General features: G+C 39.7%; 1 protein-coding gene across 2 annotated transcripts in view; it reads right to left on the reverse strand.

Moving 5' to 3' along the window:
• FANK1 (fibronectin type III and ankyrin repeat domains 1) overlaps positions 1 to 17708 on the reverse strand; it is a 78072-nt gene extending 60364 nt beyond the window's left edge. For both annotated transcript variants that reach the window (XM_072804908.1, XM_072804909.1), the window contains exon 1: positions 17630 to 17708. In XM_072804908.1, the coding sequence (XP_072661009.1) occupies positions 17630 to 17693 (64 nt within the window). In that variant the 5' untranslated portion in view covers positions 17694 to 17708. The remainder of the gene's footprint in view (positions 1 to 17629) is intronic.
• Between the last annotated feature and the right edge of the window lie 4052 nt (positions 17709 to 21760).

Consider the following 21760-nt stretch of genomic DNA (forward strand, 5'->3'; position numbering starts at 1 on the left):
GCAAGTTATCTGAAGATCTATCTAGCTAAGATAATGAAGGTGGCTACACTAAACATTTTTAAGATTTTACTTATTTATTCATGAGAGACACAGAGAGGCAGAGACACAGGCAGAGGGAGAAGCAGGCTTCCTGCGGGGAGTCCAATGAAGGACTCGATCCCAGGACCCCGGGGTCACGCCCTGAGCCAAAGGCAGACACTCAATGCTGAGCCACCCAAGTGCCCCTAAATAAATTTTCAATGTAGACAAAGCAGCGTTTGATTGGAAGAAGATGACATCTAGGACTGTTATAGCTAGAGAGAAGTCAGTACCTGGCTTCAAAGAACAGGCTGATGCTCTTGTTAAGGGTTAATGCAGCTGGTGCTCTATAAATGGAACAAGGCCCGGATGCTAGCACATGTTTACAACATGATTACTGAATGTTTTAAGCCCACTATTGAGACCTGTTGCTCAAGAAAAAAAAAAGATTCCTTTCAAAACATCACTTCTTATTGACAATGCACTTGATCACCCAAGAGCTCTGATGGAGATGGACAAGATTAGTGTTTTCATGCCTGTGAACACAGCATCCATTCTGCAGCCCATGGACCAAGGAGTCATTTGACTTCCCAGTCTCCCTATTTGAGAAATAGATTTCATAAGGCTATAGCTGCCATACCTAGTGATTCTTTGGATGAATCTGGCCAACAAAAGTGGAAAATCTTATAGAAAGGCATCACCATTCCAGAGGACATTAAGAGCATTTGTGACTCATGGGAAGAGATCAAAATATCAACAACAGAAGTTTGGAAGGAGTTGATTCAAACCCTCTGGATGACATTGAGGGATTCAAGATCTACATGGAAGAAGTAACTACATATGTGGTGGGAATAACAAGAGAACTAGAATGAGAAGTAGAGCCTGGAGATGGGCTTGAACTGCTGCAATCTCATGACACAACTAGAACAGATGAGGACTTTCTTGTGATGGATGAGCAAAGACTGGTCTTTTTGAGATGGAATCTAATCGTGGTGAAGACTGTAAAGACTGCTGAAATGACAAAGAATTTTTAATATTACAGAAACTTAGTTCATAAGGCAGCAGCAGGGTTTGAGAGGACCAACCCCAATTTTGAAAGAAGTTCTACTGTGGGTGAAATGCTGTCAAATGGCATCACACACCATAGGGAATTTATTCGTAAAAAGAAGAAGAGTCAACCAATACAGTGAACTTCACATTTTAAGAAATTTCCATAATCACTCCAATTACAGCAACCACCACCCTAATTAGTCAACATCCAGAAACATTGAGGCAAGACCCTTCACCTTAAAAAGTTATGATTCACTTGAAAGTTCAGATGATGGCTTTTTGTTGTTGTTGTTGTTTGGGGTTTTTTTTTTAGCAATCATATTTTTCATTTAAAGTAAGTACATTGTTGGGGTTTTTTTAGACAGATTGCTATTGCAATTAATAGACTATGGTACAGTGCAAACATAACTTTTATGTGTATTGGAAATCCCCCAAATTATTTTGACTTGTTTTATTGTGTTATTTGTTCCATTGTGGTGGTCTGGACCTGAACCCACAATAGCTCTGAGGTATGTCTGTACCTACTGACCACTCATGTGTTTTCTTTGGGAAAATATCTATTCAGGTCCAATGCCTTTTTTAAAATATTTTTGTTGTTGTTATGCACTTCTATCAGCTCTTTTAATAATTTGCAAGTATTTTCTCCCATCCTCCAAGTTGCTTTTCATTTGTTTTCCTCTGCTATGCAAAAGCTTTATCCTTTGATATAGTCCCACTTGTTTATTTTTGCTTTTGGTATCAAATCCAAGTCATCATTGCCAAGATCAATGTTAAGGAGCTTAGGTTTTCTTTTTCAGTTTCGAGTTTTACATTCAAGTGATTCATTTTGAGTGGATTTTTATGTTTGATGTCCAATGGAGTCCAGTTTCATTCTTTTGTATGAGCTGTCCAGTTTTCCCAATACTATTGAAGGTACTATCCTATCCCCACTGTATACTCTTGGCTCCTTTGTTGTAACTAACCCTATAAGCATGGGTATATTTCTGAGCTCTTCCATTCTGTCATCAAATGGTATTAAAACTCTTTTAGGGGTCAGGAACTGTGCAAAGTTAGGAGGATACAATGGTGAGCAAACAGACATGGTCTCTGCCTTCATGAAGCTTAAAGTTCTATGGAGCAGTGAGCTAAGAATTGGATAATCCAGTTACAAACTATGACAAATGCAATGAAGGAAGATTACTCAGAAGATAATCAGAGTGAAACAGGAACTTTCAAAAAAGGAGCAAAATGTGGGGGCTGGGGTGGGGAGATGCCCTCTGGCAGAGTATCTACATCAGAACAAAAGGAGGTCTTTGGTGAAACATGAAAAGAGAAGCTCTGCCCACACATCCCAAAGCAGAAGAGACCTGGCACATTGGAAAGATGGTCTCAGCCCAGTTGGACTCCAGCACTGAGCTGACCTGGAAGGGGAAATTCAGGGAGACCCATGACAACATGCCTGCAGTGCCATCACTAACTGTACCCAAACTGCAACTAGCTGCCTTCCTGTGGCCCTCCCTCCACTCCTCCAGTCAGTTTTGTTCCTTCCACTAACTTGTAGAATTAGCCTTAATTCATCCAGGACCAGAATTCCACCCACCACTCCATCCTTATGAATAGCCAGACATCCCTGAGGCCTTCATCTGTCTGCCCCACCCTGCCACACTTCCTGCCTATGACTAGAGTCCTTCAGAGCCAAGTTCCTCTCAGCCCTTACCGAACACTCTGCAGGAGAGATGCTGTGGCCAGCCATGACCTGGCCTATGTTCATCCTCTCCCACTGGATCTACTTACTACACAACCTGTCCCACCTCTGAAAGATGCCCATTTCTTTAGTAACATATGGTAATGGGACATCTCTCAGCTTCTGGTCTCCTCCCTCCGAGCCAGGTTGCCAGCTGTTGCCCCCAGTTGCACTGATAAGCCTTCATATGGCCATTATGGACTTCTAATTTACTGTGGAAGAGGGCACTCAAGTCACATTTATTAAAAATCATGTATTAAATGGCAGCCAGACAGAGTAGGAGGCTGAGAAGGAAAGCACTGGGCTCTCGTTCAGGTAAATGGACTGCTGCAAGAACTTGAAGTTCTCTCTTTTATCTCCACAAATAGAGCCACATTCCCAGGTTAAGTTTGCCAGAAGCTCCACCTCCAAAAGTTAAAATCTCACTCCATCTTTTATATTTCTACTATCCAATGTCTGCACAGGTATTTCAAAAATCTTTCAGTAATCCCTGGGTGGCTCAGTGCTTTAGTGCCTGCCTTTGGCCCAGGGCGTGATCCTGGTCCTTGGATTGAGTCCCACGTCAGGCTCCCTGCATGGAGCCTGCTTCTCCCTCTGCCTGTGTCTCTGCCTCTCTGTGTGTGTCTTTCATGAATAAATAAAAATCTTTTAAAAAATAAATAAATCAAAAATCTTTCAATGAGTATTTATAAAGTGCTACAAACAAGACATTGTACTAGACAACTTCACTAGGTATGGCCTTTATTCTTCTTCGCCGTGAGCAGAGTCAGCCTTTCTGTCTTTCTCCCATGCTGCCCCAACAGCTCTGGGCTGTTGTCCTCCGCTTGGTAAGACTCTATCCCTGGCACTCTTACTTAGCTTTTCCATTGTTGTTCACCCCAGCCTCCTGGACAGGCCCTGGTCATCTCAAGTTCAGCAGGCTAGAAAAACAAACTTCTCTTCTCTTCCAGATCAAACCCCTCCAGCCTGGTTCTTGGAGGTCATTGGGTAGCTCATCCTCCTCAGACTCTCCCACATTTGAACTCTTGTATAACTCCCGTGGACTCTGTGCTGTTTCTTCCCCCCACATGCATGATCAGGTCTTATGGATTCCTGCTTCTTCCGCAGACACAGATGACTGTGTGACCTGAGCATCAAGTGATAAAATCTGCTTCATTTACTGCCATAAAATGTACTATGGCCCGATGCTTTCACCCTGGATGAGGCATATTCCCCAAAGGTCACTCTCCTCCCCCCCCCCAACTCTGTCTCTCTGCTTGGTCTTTTGCTTCTGCCCTATGCTCAGAAACCCATCCTCCTAGCTTCATACTCTTTCTGGAACTGAAGATCTCCTCAGGATAGAGCTCATAGAATTTGCTCACCAGCTTCTCAATTCAAAACCCTAACAAGCACCCCGATACCACCCTTTACCTTTCCATCTGTCAGAGAGGACCAGACATGGTTGGTAATCTTCTAATCAGAGAAATCATAAATTTGTTGGCATTGAATTATGTGCATCCCTAATATAGCTGAGGGGTAAGTAGGCACTCGTGTCAGAAGAAGAGTGGCAAACCTGAGACAGATTCCCCCTTTTGCACAGTATTGTGTGGTGTGCCACTCCCATCCCAGACAATGGTAACTTTCTTAGGGAACAACTTTGCCTTGACTGCAGGGTAGCCCTGACCAAAAGGAGGCACTTATAAATCCTCCTCACCCATTCCCTGGGCCAGAAAAGGCACTATAAAGGCAAGGTTATCCACACAGGCCATCCTCCTTCCACTTCAAGTTTCTGCCATGCTACAAAGAACAAAGTGTCAACCACTTGCAAACTTGACCTAAATGTTCTTATGTTGACTTGAAATTTTATGCTGTAAGTCCATGAAAAACCAATACTATGGTTTTAACCAAGAGAAACTATTAAAATGTAAAGTGATCATTTTAAAATGTTTGTCTTAATACCACCTAAAATGATGCTATATGCCAGATCTTAGGAGCTACCGATTTAATGGAAACCACCTGGCATGAAATTTTTCCTACTGCTAGAAATTCTGTCACTAAAATATAATTGGTCTTAAAAGCTTAAATTGAAACCATAACAAAAACAGTACAGAATACATGTGGTATAAATGTCATTTTATAGTAGAGTCAAACAGGTAAAACTAAACAATGTATATTTAGGGATATATTCACATATGGTAAATGATAAAGAAAAATCCAAGTAATGAAACACAAGATATCTTTGTTACAATAACAGCCTTCCTACTGAATTTCTTTACTAAAGTGAATCTGAAAACTTAAACATGAGCACATTTTTAACATTGTTTTCTTCCACACCACATTATGTTGAAATAAGCTACTTAACAGATTCCTACATTAGATACTAAGTATTTTCAGAGCAAAGGCTGCATTTTATGCTTTTTCTTCCCAGAACAAAATACAGAAAAATCAAGTAAAGAGCTAAGAGACCAGAAAAGCATCCATATTGCTCAGTGATGCTTGATTTATAAAAAAAAGGGGGACTCGCAGAATGGTGAGGAAAGGAGGTCATTTTAAGTAATCTCTACACCCAATGTGGAGCTTGAACTCACAAAATCAAGAGCACTCTACTGAGCCAGCCTATGTACCCCAGAAAGGATGTCATTTTAATATAACAGTGCTAAGTCAATTGACTAACCAGATGAAAAAAAAAATCTATACATTAAAAAAATTCAGATAGATATAAACATGAAAAAACTTCTAAAAGATAACAATATATTCATGACCTTAGATTAGGCCAAAGAAATTTATAAAGAATACTGAAAATATGGACTGCCTGGGTGGCTCAATGTTTTAGTGCTGCCTTCGGCCTAGGGTGCAATCCTGGAGACCTGGGATTGAGTCCCACATTGAGCTCCCTGCATGGAGGCTATTTCTCCCTCTGCCTGTGTCTTTGCCTCTCTCTTTCTGTCTCTCATGAATAATAAAAATCTTTTTTAAAAAAGAATACTGAAAACATTAACCATAAAGGAAAAGATTGATAAATTAGACTACATTAGAACTAATTATCAAAAGAAACCGTTGAGAACAAAAAAAGCGCTAAGAAAATCTAACCAACAGACTCCAATTTAGAATAGATTTAAGAATTCCCTCACATCAATAATTTAAAAAAGACCAACAACCCAAGAGAAAATGCAGCAAGAGACTCTTCCCCCGAAGAGAATATCCAAGTGGCTGATATTAAAATATATGAAAAGATGCTCAACCTCTTCAGGCATCATGGAAATTCAAATTCAATGAGCTACTACTACACACCTAACAGAATGATTAAATTAAAATGTATTTAAAGCTGACACAATAGTAAGTATCGGGAAGGATGGGATATAATTGTACATTCATGCACCAGCTGTGGACATATGAATGGACATAACCAGTGGAAAAAAAGTGAGCAGTTATCTCCTAAAGCCAACCCTAAACATATTCTACAAAACAACACTTTCACTCCCATGTACAAGCCAAAGGAAATATATACAGGTGCACCAAAAGAGATGCACAAGAAAGCTCACAGCAGTATTACTTACAAGAGACCCAGTTTGGAAACTGAATTTCTACTACCAGCAGAGTAATCATATTATGGAATATTAGTAAAATAGAACTTCTGCAACAATGAACACAAACTAATCATCGCTATGAGCAAGGGCATGAATGTGTTTCACATAGCTAATGCTGATGGAAAGAAGACAGACAAAAAAAGCTTCATTTATAAAATGCAAAAATGGGCAAAACTTATCTACGGTGTAAAAAGTCAGGATGGAAAATTTCTTTAGGAAAGAGGGGAAGGTAATATAAATGAGGCTTATGGGGGTGCTGGTAATGTTCCTTTTATATTAACTATGTAAAAATTCACTCAGTTGTACTTTTCTAATCTTAATTGTATGTTTCTTATACCTATATACACTTGCCTATATGTAGCTTATATACCAATTAAAAATTTCCTTTTAAAAATAGTTTGAGAATGAGGGACACCTGGGTGGCTCAGTGATTGGGTATCTGCCTTCAGCTCAGGGCATGATCTCAGAGTCCCGGGATTGAGTCCCACATCAGGCTCCCCCACAGGGAGGCTGTTTCTCCCTCTACCTGTGTGTCTGCCTCTCTCTCTCTGTCTCTCATGAATAAATAAAATCTCTTTAAAAAATAGTTTAAGAATGAAATAAAGACAGCGTACAAGATACAGAAACTTAGGAAGTTTGCCCCAGGAGACCATTACTAAACCAAATCCTAAAAGACCTATTTCAGGCAGGAAGAAAGTGACCCCACGTGATACAAGAAGAAATGAACAGGAAAAAAAAAAAGTGAATCTGTGGCTAAAACTAAAAAAATATTAAGTATGTAAAACAATAAAAGTAATTTCCCAAGAAATATACAAAAATGGTAAAATTAAAATATATCAAAACAACTTGAATGAATCTCAGGAGAATTAGACTGAATAAAAAGTCAATTTCAAAAGATTAGCTACTACATGGTTTCATTTATATAATGTTCTTGAAATGACAAAATTATAGAAATAAAGTAGAGGTTAGTGGCTGTCAGAGGTTAGGGAGAGAAGCAAGTGTCTGTAGCTAACAAAGGGCAAGACATAGGGTCTCTCTTATGGAACTCTTCTATATCTGGGGACTAGTAGCCCTATACATGACAGGAGAGCATAGAACAAAATACACCCCCATGTGCATGCACATAAAACTGGTAAAATCTGAATAAGATCAGTGCATTGCATTAATGTCAATTTCCTGGTTGTGATGTTAGCTTTTTTTAAAGCTTTTATTTCTTTATTCACAAGAAATACAGAGAGAGAGGCAGGGACATAGAAGGAAGAGAAACAGTCTCCATGCAGGGAGCCCAGTGATATTATAGTTTTGAAAGATGTTACCATTAGGAGAAACTGAGTAAAGAGTATATTTGCATATTTCTTATATCTGAATGTGGATCTACCATCATCTCAAAGAGATGAAAATGAAGAAATAAATGTGGATATACTATATAGAATAGCATAATTCAAGAAGAGTTAAAGCAATTAAAATATTCTAAAGTTCTTTAGACTTTAGAAGGTACGTAAACTTCAGACTTCCATAACTTAAATATACATGTTTAGTATGATAGCTGCTGACAGATTATAAACAAAGACTTCCAAATGACTAGAAACGACAAAATATCCCACCAGTCCAAAGAGGACATAAAAGCTGGGGTTTGTGGGGACAAGTAGAAAATAGGAAATAAAATGATTGAACACATATACATACATGTCAGACACACAACCATATAGGGAATCCAAAAGCATCAGGATGTATAATAAATGCAAAGTGACTAAATGATCTGGTTAGAAATTGTTAAATTGTTTCATCCAATCCCATGCAGTTTACAAGAGTCCTACTAAAATATGAAGATACAGAAGGGCTGAATATTAATATACATGTAACACACACATACACACAGAACATGACCGCAGTTACTATAGCTCTATCATACAGTTGAGAGCATACACAAATGAGGAAAGCATTTTAATAGAAATTCAATTTACAAAGATACACATTTTTAAATCATATGCCCCAAAATAGCCTCAAAACTGAAAGCAAAAGTTGACAAAATATAAGGAGATAAATACTCCACTATGATTGTGGACTTGTCTAACATCTCTCAGGCAAAAGAGAAAGTAAAAAAAAAAAAAAGGATATTATAGATTTTAACCAAATTATCAAAAAAAGACTCAATGGACATATATAGAACACAATACCTTAACTGCAGAAGCAGACTTCCCCTCAAGTAAATGAGAAACAATTTCAAAAAATTAGCCATATATGTAGGTGTTAAAGCAAGCAACAAATTTCAAAGAAGTGGGATACAGATCACAATCTCTAACAATAACATAATTAAGCCGAGAGTGAGAAACAAAGGATAAAAATGAGAAAATTCACATTTTAGAAACTGGGACACATAGTTCTGAATAACCCATAGATCAAAGATAAAATTACAAGGAAAATTCATCTTCATCAGTTCTACATATCAAAAGCTGTGAGGTACAGCTGAATCCATTCTTAAAGGCAAATTTATAGTCTTACTGTGTACTAGAGTAATACACTGAAAAATAAGATCAGTGAACAAAGCATCAGTCAATAAATTAGGAAAAACATAACAGAAATGAACAAGATACAAAGAAACATACAATAGAATCAATCAAGCTAAAACTCAGTTCTTCAAAAAGCATAATAAAATTCACAAGCCTTTACCAGGAGTTAGCAAAAGGGACAAAAGCCAAAAATTAACAGACAGCACAAAATGAGGATTGTATTATAGACCTGAAGACTTCGAAAAGATGATTTGCAATTACTAACTTTATGCCAATAGACTTTGAAGTATAGACCATAACAATTTTCTGGAAAAAAAAAAAAAACATCAAAACAGACTCAAAAAGTAGAAAAACTGAGACATCTTCTACCTATTAAACACACTGAATCAGTAGTCAAAATCTTCCCTTAAAATTTCTAGGCTCCTGTGGCTTTACCAAATGTTCCAGGAAATATACAAGTTAAAAAAAATTTTTTTTGAGGCACCTGGGTGGCAGTCAGTTAAGCGTTCAATTCTTGGTCATGATATCCAGGCACTGGGGTTGAGCTCTGAGTCAAGCTCTGCATTCAGCACAGAGTCTGCTTGAGATTCTCTCTCTCTCTCTGCCCCTCCCACTTGTGATCTCTCTCTAAAATAAACAATTCTTTAAAAAACTGAGACTCTCTTGGAGTACAAAAAAAATGCAGAAACACTCCCCAGTTCGTTTTTATGAGGTTAAAATAAAAATAAACTCAATACCAAAACCCAACAAGGCAGGGCGCCTGGATGGCTCAGTTGGTTAAGCATCTGCCTTTGGCTTGGGTCATGATCTCAGGGTCCTGGGATCAAGCCCCGCATAGGGCTCCCACTCAGTGGGGAGTCTGCTTCTCTCTCTCCCTCTGCCCCTCCACCTCCCCACTGCTAGTGCACATACACTCTCTCAAATCCTTAAAAAAAAAAAAAAAAAAAAAAAAAAGAAAGAAAAAAAAAGCAACTGCAAGAAAAGATATTTATACGGCAATGCTATTCAATGTGGATGAAAAGGTATTTTTAGAATGTGTTGACAATTTATGGTGCTGGCCAAGATGCAGTATTCATGTTGTAGCCAGTCATTCTCTCTGATTACAATAAAAAAAAACTCCGGATAAAATATAAACTGCAATGACTCGAGGACTCTGAGAAGTAAATGACAAGCAGATTGAGACAAAGTCAAAACTTGGAACACTGATCAATATTGCAGGATACATAGACCATATTTTGGGTCATAAAAGTAAACCCAGCAATGTGAAAGAATTGAAATTAAATCAAGTACAGAGAACAGAATTCTGATAACAGAATTAAGTCCAAAATCAACAAACATTTCTAGAACATTGCCAAGTGTGTGGAACTAATGTACTTCTAAATGATGTGTGGGGTCAAGAACACCTAGGAAATATTTTGAACAGATCAATTGATCTAAATTTGCGCCAAAGGGAAAATTCAAAGCACTAAGTTATGACATCAGAAAGATATCAGGTCAATCACCTAAGTATCTGCTTAAAGTAGAGAAAAGCAGAATAAACCCAAGTCAAGCAAAAGAGTAAATAAAGTAAAACCAGTATAATAGAGTAAAATCAATAAAATTTAAAATAAAAAAGTCAAAATCCAAAACTGATTCTTTGAAAATAAATAAATTGATAAAGCTCGAGGCCAACAGACCAAGTAAAAGGGAGAAACCCAAATCACTGATACCAGGAATAAGGATAGGGAGCACCATTCCAGACCCCTGCAGACCTTAGATTAAGAAAGGATTCTACTAAGATGACTTTTGTCTAGAAAGCCAACAAATTAAATAGATTGCCCCCTTGAAAGACAAATTACTGAAGGAAACCAGAATATATCGCCTCCAAATATGCCTCTTTCACATAAAAATTATTTTAAGCTGCAGGCAATTAAGCAGCAGCAAACACAGGAGAAGCTTTGTCCTCCCTCTCTTATGCCTAAAGGCAGGATGTAAATTCTTTTACTGGAAAAAGACTTCCCCACCCAGAGATGGCACAAGAGGAATCTGGTATATACATATATATGTATATATACAAACCTTCCCAGTTTGTTGCCCCTGGAAGCCTAAAATTGCTTACTTTCTCCTGTCATTTCTCTACCAACATACTGCCCTTGGCTGAAGAGGCTACATAAGCAGACCATTCTAAGCCACCAAGCTAAGTTACTTCTCACTATGTCCCCTGTGGGATGCACCCCCACCCACGTTAATTGTTTTTCACTTATTAATCAGTCTTTTTTGTTACAGAGCTCCAGCTGAAGTCATAAGATGGGTCAGGTAAAGTTTTGTGCCCCCTGTACATCAGCAAACTCAGTAGGATGTAGAAAGCTCAAAGTCTCCGGTTATCTCTTAAAGAAACTGAAAGGATACCTCCACTTTGGAAAACAAATTGGTGGTTTCTTATATAAAGTCAAACATACTGACAACGTGGTCCAGCAACCCTATTCCTCGAATAAAAACCTACGTTCAAAAGCCAGTATGTAAACATACATAGTGAATTCTTTTATGATGCACTAATAAGTGAAAATAATCCATTCCCCCAATGGTGAACAGATAAACTATGCTATATTCATACAATGAAATACTAAGTATAAATAAAAAGGAATGAACTGTTGATACAGACCACATGGATAAATCTCAAGTGCATTATGCTAATGACATTCTGGAAAAGGAATCACTAGGGGGATGTGGATCAGTGGTTGCCGAGGGCTAAGAGGGGGAAGAGTTACTACAAAGGGATAGCACAGGCATTTTTAGAGTGATGGACGGTTATGGGTCTTCACCGTGGCAGTGGTTACACCACTATTTATCAACATCACCAAAAAGAACGAGGTGTACTGTATGCAGATTTACAAAGTCTACAGATGGATCTGCAAACCAAAGCCAGCAGCAATATATTAAAAGGGTAAGTTTTGTTTATTCCAGGAATGTTTGATTTGAATACACGCACACAAAATTATAACCCATGAGCAGATTAAAAGAGAAAAAAATAATCTAAGATGCATAAAAAGTGTCTGATAACATTCAAAACTCATTGCATATTTTAGAAATAAGCAAATTAGGGGGTACCAGGGGTGCTCAATGAGGGTCTGCCTTTGGCTCAGGTCATGATCCCACTGGGATCACATCCCGCATCAGGCTCCCCACAGGGAGCCTGCTTCTCCCTCTGCCTGTGTCTCTGCCTCTCTGTGTCTCTCATGAATAAATAAAATCTTTTTTAAAAATAAACATATTATGAATGTAAGGGAATGTCTTTATTCTGATAAAGGAGATCTATTACAAGTAAAAAATGTTCTCAATATGAGATACGTAAAGTTTTCTCTGAAATTGGAAGGACAACAAAGATAACCACTGTCAGTACTTATGGTCAACATTTACTATAGGTCTGAGCACAATAAGGAAAATAAGAAAAAGCAAAAGAATTGGCAAGGGAGAAAAACAAACTTATTTACAGAAGGTTTGGTTACCTATATCGAAAATTCAAAAATATATATATGGAAGTAATGAACAAGTTAGCTAGTCATACACCCAACAATTAACATTACATTTTAACAAACTGAATAAGTTACAATAGCACTGAAAACGCAATGAATCTAGTAATCTATGAAATGTGTAGGCCCTTAATGGAGAAAATCATATTTTAGGATGTACTCAAGACATAAGACGTGGGAAGATAAATGAAGCTCAAGGATTGGAATATTCGATAAAGTTCTCCCCAGGATGAACTATTGATTTAATCCCAATGGAAAACCTAACAACATTTGTAGGAAATATAAATTCTTTTTTCTTTTCTTCTCCCCAAGTTTTTTTTTTTTATTGGAGCCCAATTTGCCAACATATAGCATAACACCCAGTGCTCATCCCATCAAGTGCCCCCCTCAATGCCCATCACCCAGTCACCCCCACCCCCCGCCCACCTCCCTTTCCACCACCCCTTGTTTGTTTCCCAAAGTTAGGAGTCTCTCATGTTCTGTCTCCCTCTCTGATAGGAAATATAAATTTTAGAATTGACTTACCAGTTAAGTACAAAAGGCTAAGAATAGCCAACCAAGATCAAGGGAGAGGAAGCAGACAGTCACAAATATTTTCCTATTAATGAAGTAACTAGATGGCCACCAAAATTAATATGTGGCAGCACAGAAGAACAATAGTAGGCAGACAGAAGTATCCCTCAAATCTGATTTAAAATAAACAGGGTTTTTTAAATACATCAACTACTTCAGGAGGTAGAAAAAATTAGGAAGTTTTTTGTTTTTGTTTTTGTTTTGTTTTGTTTTTAATCCAAGAAAACATTTTCAGGGGGAAAAAAGAGCCAAAAAAACAAAAAATCTTCCTAAATTTTTTTACTTAATAAATCTAGTGTATTGGGACACCTGGCTGGCTCAGTCAGTAGAGGGTGCAACTCTCCGGGTTGAGCCCCACATTGGATGTAGAGATTACTTAAAAATAAAATGATTTTAAAAAATTAAGATTTGAGATGGGGAAAAAGAGAGCATGCGCACACATAAGAGTAGGGAGTGGGAGCAGCTTCCCTGCTGAGCAGGGAGTCCAAGTTGGGGCTCAATCCCAGGACCAAAGACCAAGGATGCTGGGATCATGACCTGAGCCGAAGGCAGATACTTAACTGAGCCCCTCAGGTACCCCTAAAAAATTTTAATAAATAAATCTAGTGTATTGTGAGGAGGGAGCAACATATTCATCTGGATAATTTATGAAAATGGCCATAAGGAAGCATTAGGCCCAAAGTCACATCTAACTTTTACAACTGAGCTAATGCACCATCACAGTGCTGAAAGACACAGAGGCCAGAGATTTCAAGGTTCAGTCTGCATCTGAAATCCAGAAAAATAAAAAGCAAAATGTACAGGGGTGCTTGGGTGGCTCAGTCAGGTCATGATCTCAGGGTTGTAGGATCAAGCCCTGCATTGGGCTCTGTGCTCAGGGCTGAGTCGGCTTGGGATTCTTGCTCTCCCTCTGCACCTTCCTTGCTCACACACTTGCTCTAAGAAAATATTAAGGAAAAAAAAAAGGAAAAATATACAACCCAAATGATTAATGCTTTCTTCTCCTGCATCCTGAATCTTGTTTGCTCACAAAAGCCTCAAATTACTTTTTATGTTTGCCAGCACCCCTCGGCAATGAGATAAAACATAGGGAGTTGAAACAAATTTTTTTTGAACGTACAAAGTTTCACTAATTCTGTACCTTTGGATCAATAATGCAATAGTAACCTTGGAGATTTTTAAATAAACTTTCCAGATAAGAATGAAGATGCTGGGATCCCTGGGTGGCGCAGCGGTTTGGCGCCTGCCTTTGGCCCAGGGCGCGATCCTGGAGACCCGGGATCGAATCCCACATCGGGCTCCCAGTGCATGGAGCCTGCTTCTCCCTCTGCCTGAGTCTCTGCCTCTCTCTCTCTCTCTCTCTCTGTGACTATCATAAATAAATAAAAATTTAAAAAAAAAAAAAAAAAAAAAAAGAATGAAGATGCTAAATATTAGCTCAAATTTCCCCCCATAAAGTGGGAAAAGTTTTTACACAGATTTTCATGATTGTTATATAAAAAAGGTAAGGGCGGGCAGCCCCTGTGGCTCAGCGGTTTAGCGCCACATTCAGCCCAGGGCGGGATCCTGGTGTCCGGGGATCGAGTCCCACGTCGGGCTCCCTGCATGGAGCCTGCTTCTCCCTCTGCCTGTGTCTCTGTCTCTCTCTCTCTCTCTCTGTCTCTATGAATAAATAAAATCTTTTAAAAAAAAAAAAGGTAAGGGTAGTTAAACTATTTTTTTAAGATTTTATTTATTTTAAAGAGTGCACACACACACATGCAGAAGACTGGTGGGGTGGGGGACCGAGGGAGAAGGAAAGAATCTCAAGCAGACTACCTGCTGAGCACAGAGCCTCACTCAGGGTTCGATCCCACATCGAGGTCATGACCTGAGCCAAAACCAAGAGTGTGACGCTCAACCTACTGAGCCACCCAGGCACCCCAGGAGTTAAAATTCTTAACAGGCCAATAACCAGGGAGGAAATTGAAGCAGTCATCAAAAACCTCCCAAGACACAAGAGTCCAGGGCCAGATGGCTTCCCAGGGGAATTTTATCAAACGTTTAAAGAAGAAACCATACCTATTCTCCTAAAGTTGTTTGGAAAGACAGAAAGAGATGGAGTACTTCCAAATTCGTTCTATGAGGCCAGCATCACCTTAATTCCAAAACCAGACAAAGATCCCACCAAAAAGGAGAATTACAGACCAATATCCCTGATGAACATGGATGCAAAAATTCTCAACAAGATACTGGCCAATAGGATCCAACAATACATTAAGAAAATTATTCACCATGATCAAGTAGGATTTATCCCTGGGACACAAGGCTGGTTCAACACCTGTAAAACAATCAATGTGATTCATCATATCAGCAAGAGAAAAACCAAGAACCATATGATCCTCTCATTAGATGCAGAGAAAGCATTTGACAAAATACAGCATCCATTCCTGATCAAAACTCTTCAGAGTGTAGGGATAGAGGGAACATTCCTCAACATCTTAAAAGCCATCTACGAAAAGCCCACAGCAAATATCATTCTCAATGGGGAAGCACTGGGAGCCTTTCCCCTAAGATCAGGAACAAGACAGGGATGTCCACTCTCACCACTGCTATTCAACATAGTACTGGAAGTCCTAGCCTCAGCAATCAGACAACAAAAAGACATTAAAGGCATTCAAATTGGCAAAGAAGAAGTCAAACTCTCCCTCTTCGCCGATGACATGATACTCTACATAGAAAACCCAAAAGTCTCCACCCCAAGATTGCTAGAACTCATACAGCAATTCGGTAGCATGGCAGGATACAAAATCAATGCCCAGAAATCAGTGGCATTTCTATACACTAACAATGAGACTGAAGAAAGAGAAATTAAGGAGTCAATCCCATTTACAATTGCACCCAAAAGCATAAGATACCTAGGAATAAACCTAACCAAAGAGGTAAAGGATCTATACCCTCAAAACTATAGAACACTTCTGAAAGAAATTGAGGAAGACACAAAGAGATGGAAAAATATTCCATGCTCATGGATTGGCAGAATTAATATTGTGAAAATGTCAATGTTACCCAGGGCAATATACACATTTAATGCAATCCCTATCAAAATACCATGGACTTTCTTCAGAGAGTTAGAACAAATTATTTTAAGATTTGTGTGGAATCAGAAAAGACCCCAAATAGCCAAGGGAATTTTAAAAAAGAAAACCATATCTGGGGGCATCACAATGCCAGATTTCAGGTTGTACTACAAAGCTGTGATCATCAAGACAATGTGGTACTGGCACAAAAACAGACACATAGATCAATGGAACAGAATAGAGAACCCAGAAGTGGACCCTGAACTTTATGGTCAACTAATATTCGATAAAGGAGGAAAGACTATCCACTGGAAGAAAGACAGTCTCTTCAATAAATGGTGCTGGGAAAATTGGACATCCACATGCAGAAGAATGAAACTAGACCACTCTCTTGCACCAGACACAAAGATAAACTCAAAATGGATGAAAGATCTAAATGTGAGACAAGATTCCATCAAAATCCTAGAGGAGAACACAGGCAACACCCTTTTTTAACTTGGCCACAGTAACTTCTTGCAAGATACATCCACGAAGGCAAAAGAAACAAAAGCAAAAATGAACTATTGGGACTTCATCAAGATAAGAAGCTTTTGCACAGCAAAGGATACAGTCACCAAAACTCAAAGACAACCTACAGAATGGGAGAAGATATTTGCAAATGACGTATCAGATAAAGGGCTAGTTTCCAAGATCTATAAAGAACTTATTAAACTCAACACCAAAGAAACAAACAATCCAATCATGAAATGGGCAAAAGACATGAAGAGAAATCTCACAGAGGAAGACATAGACATGGCCAACATGCATATGAGAAAATGCTCTGCATCACTTGCCATCAGGGAAATACAAATCAAAACCACAATGAGATACCACCTCACACCAGTGAGAATGGGGCAAATTAACAAGGCAGGAAACCATAAATGTTGGAGAGGATGCGGAGAAAAGGGAACCCTCCTGCACTGTTGGTGGGAATGTGATCTGGTGCAGCCGCTCTGGAAAACTGTGTGGAGGTTCCTCAAAGAGTTAAAAATAGTCCTGCCCTATGACCCAGCAATTGCACTGTTGGGGATTTACCCCAAAGATACAGATGCAATGAAACGCCGGGACACCTGCACCCCGATGTTTACAGCAGCAATGTCCACAATAGCCAAACTGTGGAAGGAGCCTCGGTGTCCATCGAAAGATGATGGATAAAGAAGATGTGGTTTATGTATGCAATGGAATATTACTCAGCTATTAGAAATGACAAATACCCACCATTTGCTTCAACGTGGATGGAACTGGAGGGTATTATGCTGAGTGAAGTAAGTCAATCGGAGAAGGACAAACATTATATGTTCTCATTCATTTGGGGAATATAAATAATAGTGAAAGGGAATATAAGGGAAGGGAGAAGAAATGTGTGGGAAATATTAGAAAGAGAGACAGAACGTAAAGACTGCTAACTCTGGGAAACGAACTAGGGGTGGTAGAAGGGGAGGAGGGCGGGGAGTGGGAGTGAATGGGTGACGGGCACTGGGGGTTATTCTGTATGTTAGTAAATTGAATACCAATAAAAAATAAATTAAAAAAATAAAAAAAAACACTGTTATGTGCAAGAGGCAGCAGTTATTGCCTGCACCTGTATTCTTCCCCCATACTTTGAGACCTGGTCCAGTATCCTCTGAGCTGGAAGGAACCACCATTGACTGGAGGGGTTGCAAAAATCTAAACTCTAGTCATCATGAAAAGTCACAATAACTTAAAATTCCAGAAGCAGTACGAGCAGAAACAAAAAGGTCATACACCCGCTGTGTGGTGAAGCAAGGAACCGGGACCAGGCATTCCAGAAAGAATTAAATTACAAAAGTCAAGGAGATTTGGGAGCAGTTAAAGAGTCCATCAGAAAGAAGAAACTAGAAAATAGTCAAATTCAGTGGAAAATTTCATTTACAGGCTTATGGTCAACCTCAGAGCATTTTTCATCACACACACAGGGTAAGGATTTTGCAGCAGCTGTGGGCAGAAGGTGTACCCCAGGGTCACAGAAGGAGAAGGGAAGTGAACGTACAGAGCCCCAGCAGAATCAGACAACCTCCACTGGCAAAGGTCAGTGAGGGTCAGCTGGGTTTGCACAACCTTTGACCCACTTCATAGCCTTTGTGTTCCTCAAAGAACTGATCCCTTCTAAAATTTCACAGAGGAAGACACAGACCTGGCCAACAAGCACATGAGAACATACTCCGCATCACTGGCCATCAGGGAAATACAAATCAAAACCACAATGAGATACCACCTCACACCAGTGAGAATGGCTAAAATTAATAAGACAGAAAACAACAAATGTTGGAGAGAATGTGGAGAAAGGGAAACCCTCTTGCATTGTTGGTGGGAATGTGACCTGGTGCAGCCACTCTGGAAAACTGTGTGAAGGTTCCTCAAAGAGTTAAAAATAGAGCTGCCCTATGACCCAGCAATTGCACTGTTGGGGATTTACCCCAAAGATACAGATGCAATGAAACGCCGGGACACCTGCACCCCGATGTTTATAGCAGCAACGTCCACAATAGCCAAACTATGGAAAAAGCCTCGGTGTCCATCGACAGATGATGGATAAAGAAGCTGTGGTCTATGTATACGATGGAATATTCCTCAGCCATTAGAAACGACAAATACCCACCATTTGCTTCAACATGGATGGACCTGGAGGGTATTATGCTGAGTGAAATAAGTCAATCGGAAAAGGACAAACATTATATGGTCTCATTCATTTGGGGAAAATAAAAATTAGTGAAAGGGAATAAAGGGAAAGGAGAGAAAAGGAGTGAAAATATCAGAGAGGATGACAAAACAGGAGACACTCCTAACTCTGGGAAACGAACAAGGGGTAGTGGAAGGGGAAGTGGGCAGGGGTTTGGGGTGACTGGGTGATGGGCACTGAGGGGGGCACTTGGCAGGATGAGCACTGGGTATTATGCTAAATGTTGACAAATTGAACTCCAATAAAAAAATTAAAAAATAAAAATAAAATGTTATGGGTCAGGTCCAAAAGAATAGAGGCAACCACCATTAGCCTGAGGAGCTGGTGGTCCTTAATATTCCACCTGACTCTAAAGGAATGACACCTCCTTTCCTTCCTGAAGGTCTCCCAGGTCCTCACAGGAGATTCAGATGGGCCATTCTTACCTCCAGTGTTTCCTAGTATTCGTGTCTCTTTGACATCAAACAATTCCAGGCTAATGACATGAGAAGTTGGCTTTACTGAATATTCTCCTAGCTGACTGTAGCTGACTCCTAGTTCTCTCTAGGGAGCTAGGATTTCAATTTAGGTAACTCTCAGGACTTCTAGTTCATCTTGACACCTAGAAATTCCTTCCCTTTCCTATTGATTCACATTTCAATTAGACTTAACCAGTCCCAGCCACCTCTAGCTGGTCTCTGTTCAAACACCATACATGTGTTTCTTATGCTTTCAATTGTTATTTTTGAGATTCTTCACTGATAGTGAGCCTTCCAGCTATTGAGAGGGGAGTGAGGCAGGGCCGAAAGAGGCCACGATTCCCATTACACAAGCCCACGCCACATTTACCAGCTCTGAGACCTTGGCTGTAGGACTAGCCTCTCAGAGGCGGTTTCGTCATCTGTGCGCTAGGGATCGATTTACTATTACTGCAAGGCAGTTTTAAGGAATAGTGGAGGTGTACCTAAAGGATTTGGCATTTAGCAGGTGCTCAAACGGCAGGTGTTTACAAAGTCTTTATTGTGGCAAAGACTTTTTGCTGCTGCAAAATCCTTTAACAAGATTTACCATGTTAACTATTTTTATGTGTACAATTTACTGGCATTATGGACACACATTGTTGTACAACTATCAGTACCATCCATCTCCAGAACTTTAATCATCTTAAACTAAAATCCTATATTCACCCATGAAATAACTCCCCCTTTTCCATAAGCTGCAGGCAATCTCTAGTCTACTTTGTCTCTATCAATTTGACTGCTGCAGGTAAGCGGTGAACTCAATTTCTAGGCCCGAGCTGGAGGCACTCCAGTGCCAGGTGCCACATCAGCAAACCAAACTTTCCTGTTCCTGTAAATGCTCCAACTTGACCAGGAATGCCGTATATGCAGTCAGCCAAGCCTGAAATGCTGAGGCAACTCTGGGCTCTACTTATCTCTTCAATCCTGGATCATAAATCCTGGGCATAAATGAGGTTATGCCCTGTCTCTGCATTGCTCTTCTGATGTTCTATAGAACTCATTCTTGCCCCAAATCCTTCAGGAAAAGTGGTCCATCGCTTGTAAGACACTCTAGTCCCCCATCTGTAGCTTATTTTCTCTTAAAGGACAAGCATCACTACATTATCTTTGTCCTTTGACAGAATCATACAGTATTTGTCCTTTTGTGACTGGTGTATTTCACTTGGCACACGGTCTTCCAGGCTCATCTCTGTTGTAGCCGTGTCAGAATCCTTGCGTTTTCAAGGTTGAGTGGTATTCCATTGTATGTATAGACCATATTTTGTTCGTCTCTCTGTTCATCTATTAATGGACACCTGAGTGGTTTTCCTCTTTTGGCTATTATAATGCAAGGGGCAAGTTTCTTTTTAACTATAGATGTTTTTTGTACCAAGTATATACGTTAAGCAATCAAAATAGTCTGCCCAAGGCTCACAAATATCGTCTTCATGACCATATGTGAGGGAAATACAGACCGCTCCTACTTTCTATTGATAGAAATCCTATTTAAAACCTCTCATTAGGGATCCCTGGGTGGCGCAGCGGTTTGGCGCCTGCCTTTGGCCCAGGGCGCGATCCTGGAGACCCGGGATCGAATCCCACATCGGGCTCCCGGTGCATGGAGCCTGCTTCTCCCTCTGCCTATGTCTCTGCCTCTCTCTCTCTCTGTGACTATCATAAATAAATAAAAAAATTAAAAAAAAAACTCTCATTAGTTGATAAATTGAACACCAATAAAAAAATAAATTTATTTAAAAAAAATAAAAATAAAACCTCTCATTAGACTCCTAACTCTGGGAAACGAACTAGGGGTGGTGGAAGGGGAGGTGGGGGGGGTAACTGGGTGATGGGCACTGAGGGGGGCACTTGATGGGATGAGCACTGGGTGTTATTCTATATGTTGGCAAATTGGACACCAATAAAAAATAAATTTATGTAAGAAAAAAAATAAAACCTCTCATTACTTTTTCACACCCAGAAGACCAAAAACGGTTCAACTATGAAAAAAGAAACAAACTGCTAGTCAGTTATTACACACTGTGAAGTTAATACAGAGCAATCTAAAATTGGAAAGTGCCAACCACTTACAAATTATAGGAAAATATCTGTGCTTCAGTGGAAAAATTATGCATTGTTCACATCATCTGCTTTTGGGTTTTCCAGTCAAGCCTGGCACAGCCTAGGTCAAAGTTGAAGAGAACCAGTGGTAACAAATGATTCTGGTCTGTACGTAGGCAAATGAGCCTGTCCACCGGAAGGGCAGTTCTCCCCCCAAATAGCAAAGCCACCTATGCATCATTTTCAAGTTCACTATTCTTAAATGGATTCCTGGTAGAACTGGATCTACCAGTCTTTCCCAACCTTTCCCAGGGTTTTGCCAACCACTTCCAGCCTTCCTGGCTCCCTCTTGGGGAGGGCTGCAAGTTCATTGCCCGAAATTTTCTATTTCGACTCGAAGCCTCACCCAACCCAGGAGCTCAGAGACCACACTTCTGATCACAACCACCCTCTTCCCTTCGCAGGCAATCAAATC

This window comes from Canis lupus, chromosome 29 (assembly GCF_048164855.1).
Source record: "Canis lupus baileyi chromosome 29, mCanLup2.hap1, whole genome shotgun sequence".
In the NCBI taxonomy this organism is placed as follows: domain Eukaryota; kingdom Metazoa; phylum Chordata; class Mammalia; order Carnivora; family Canidae; genus Canis; species Canis lupus.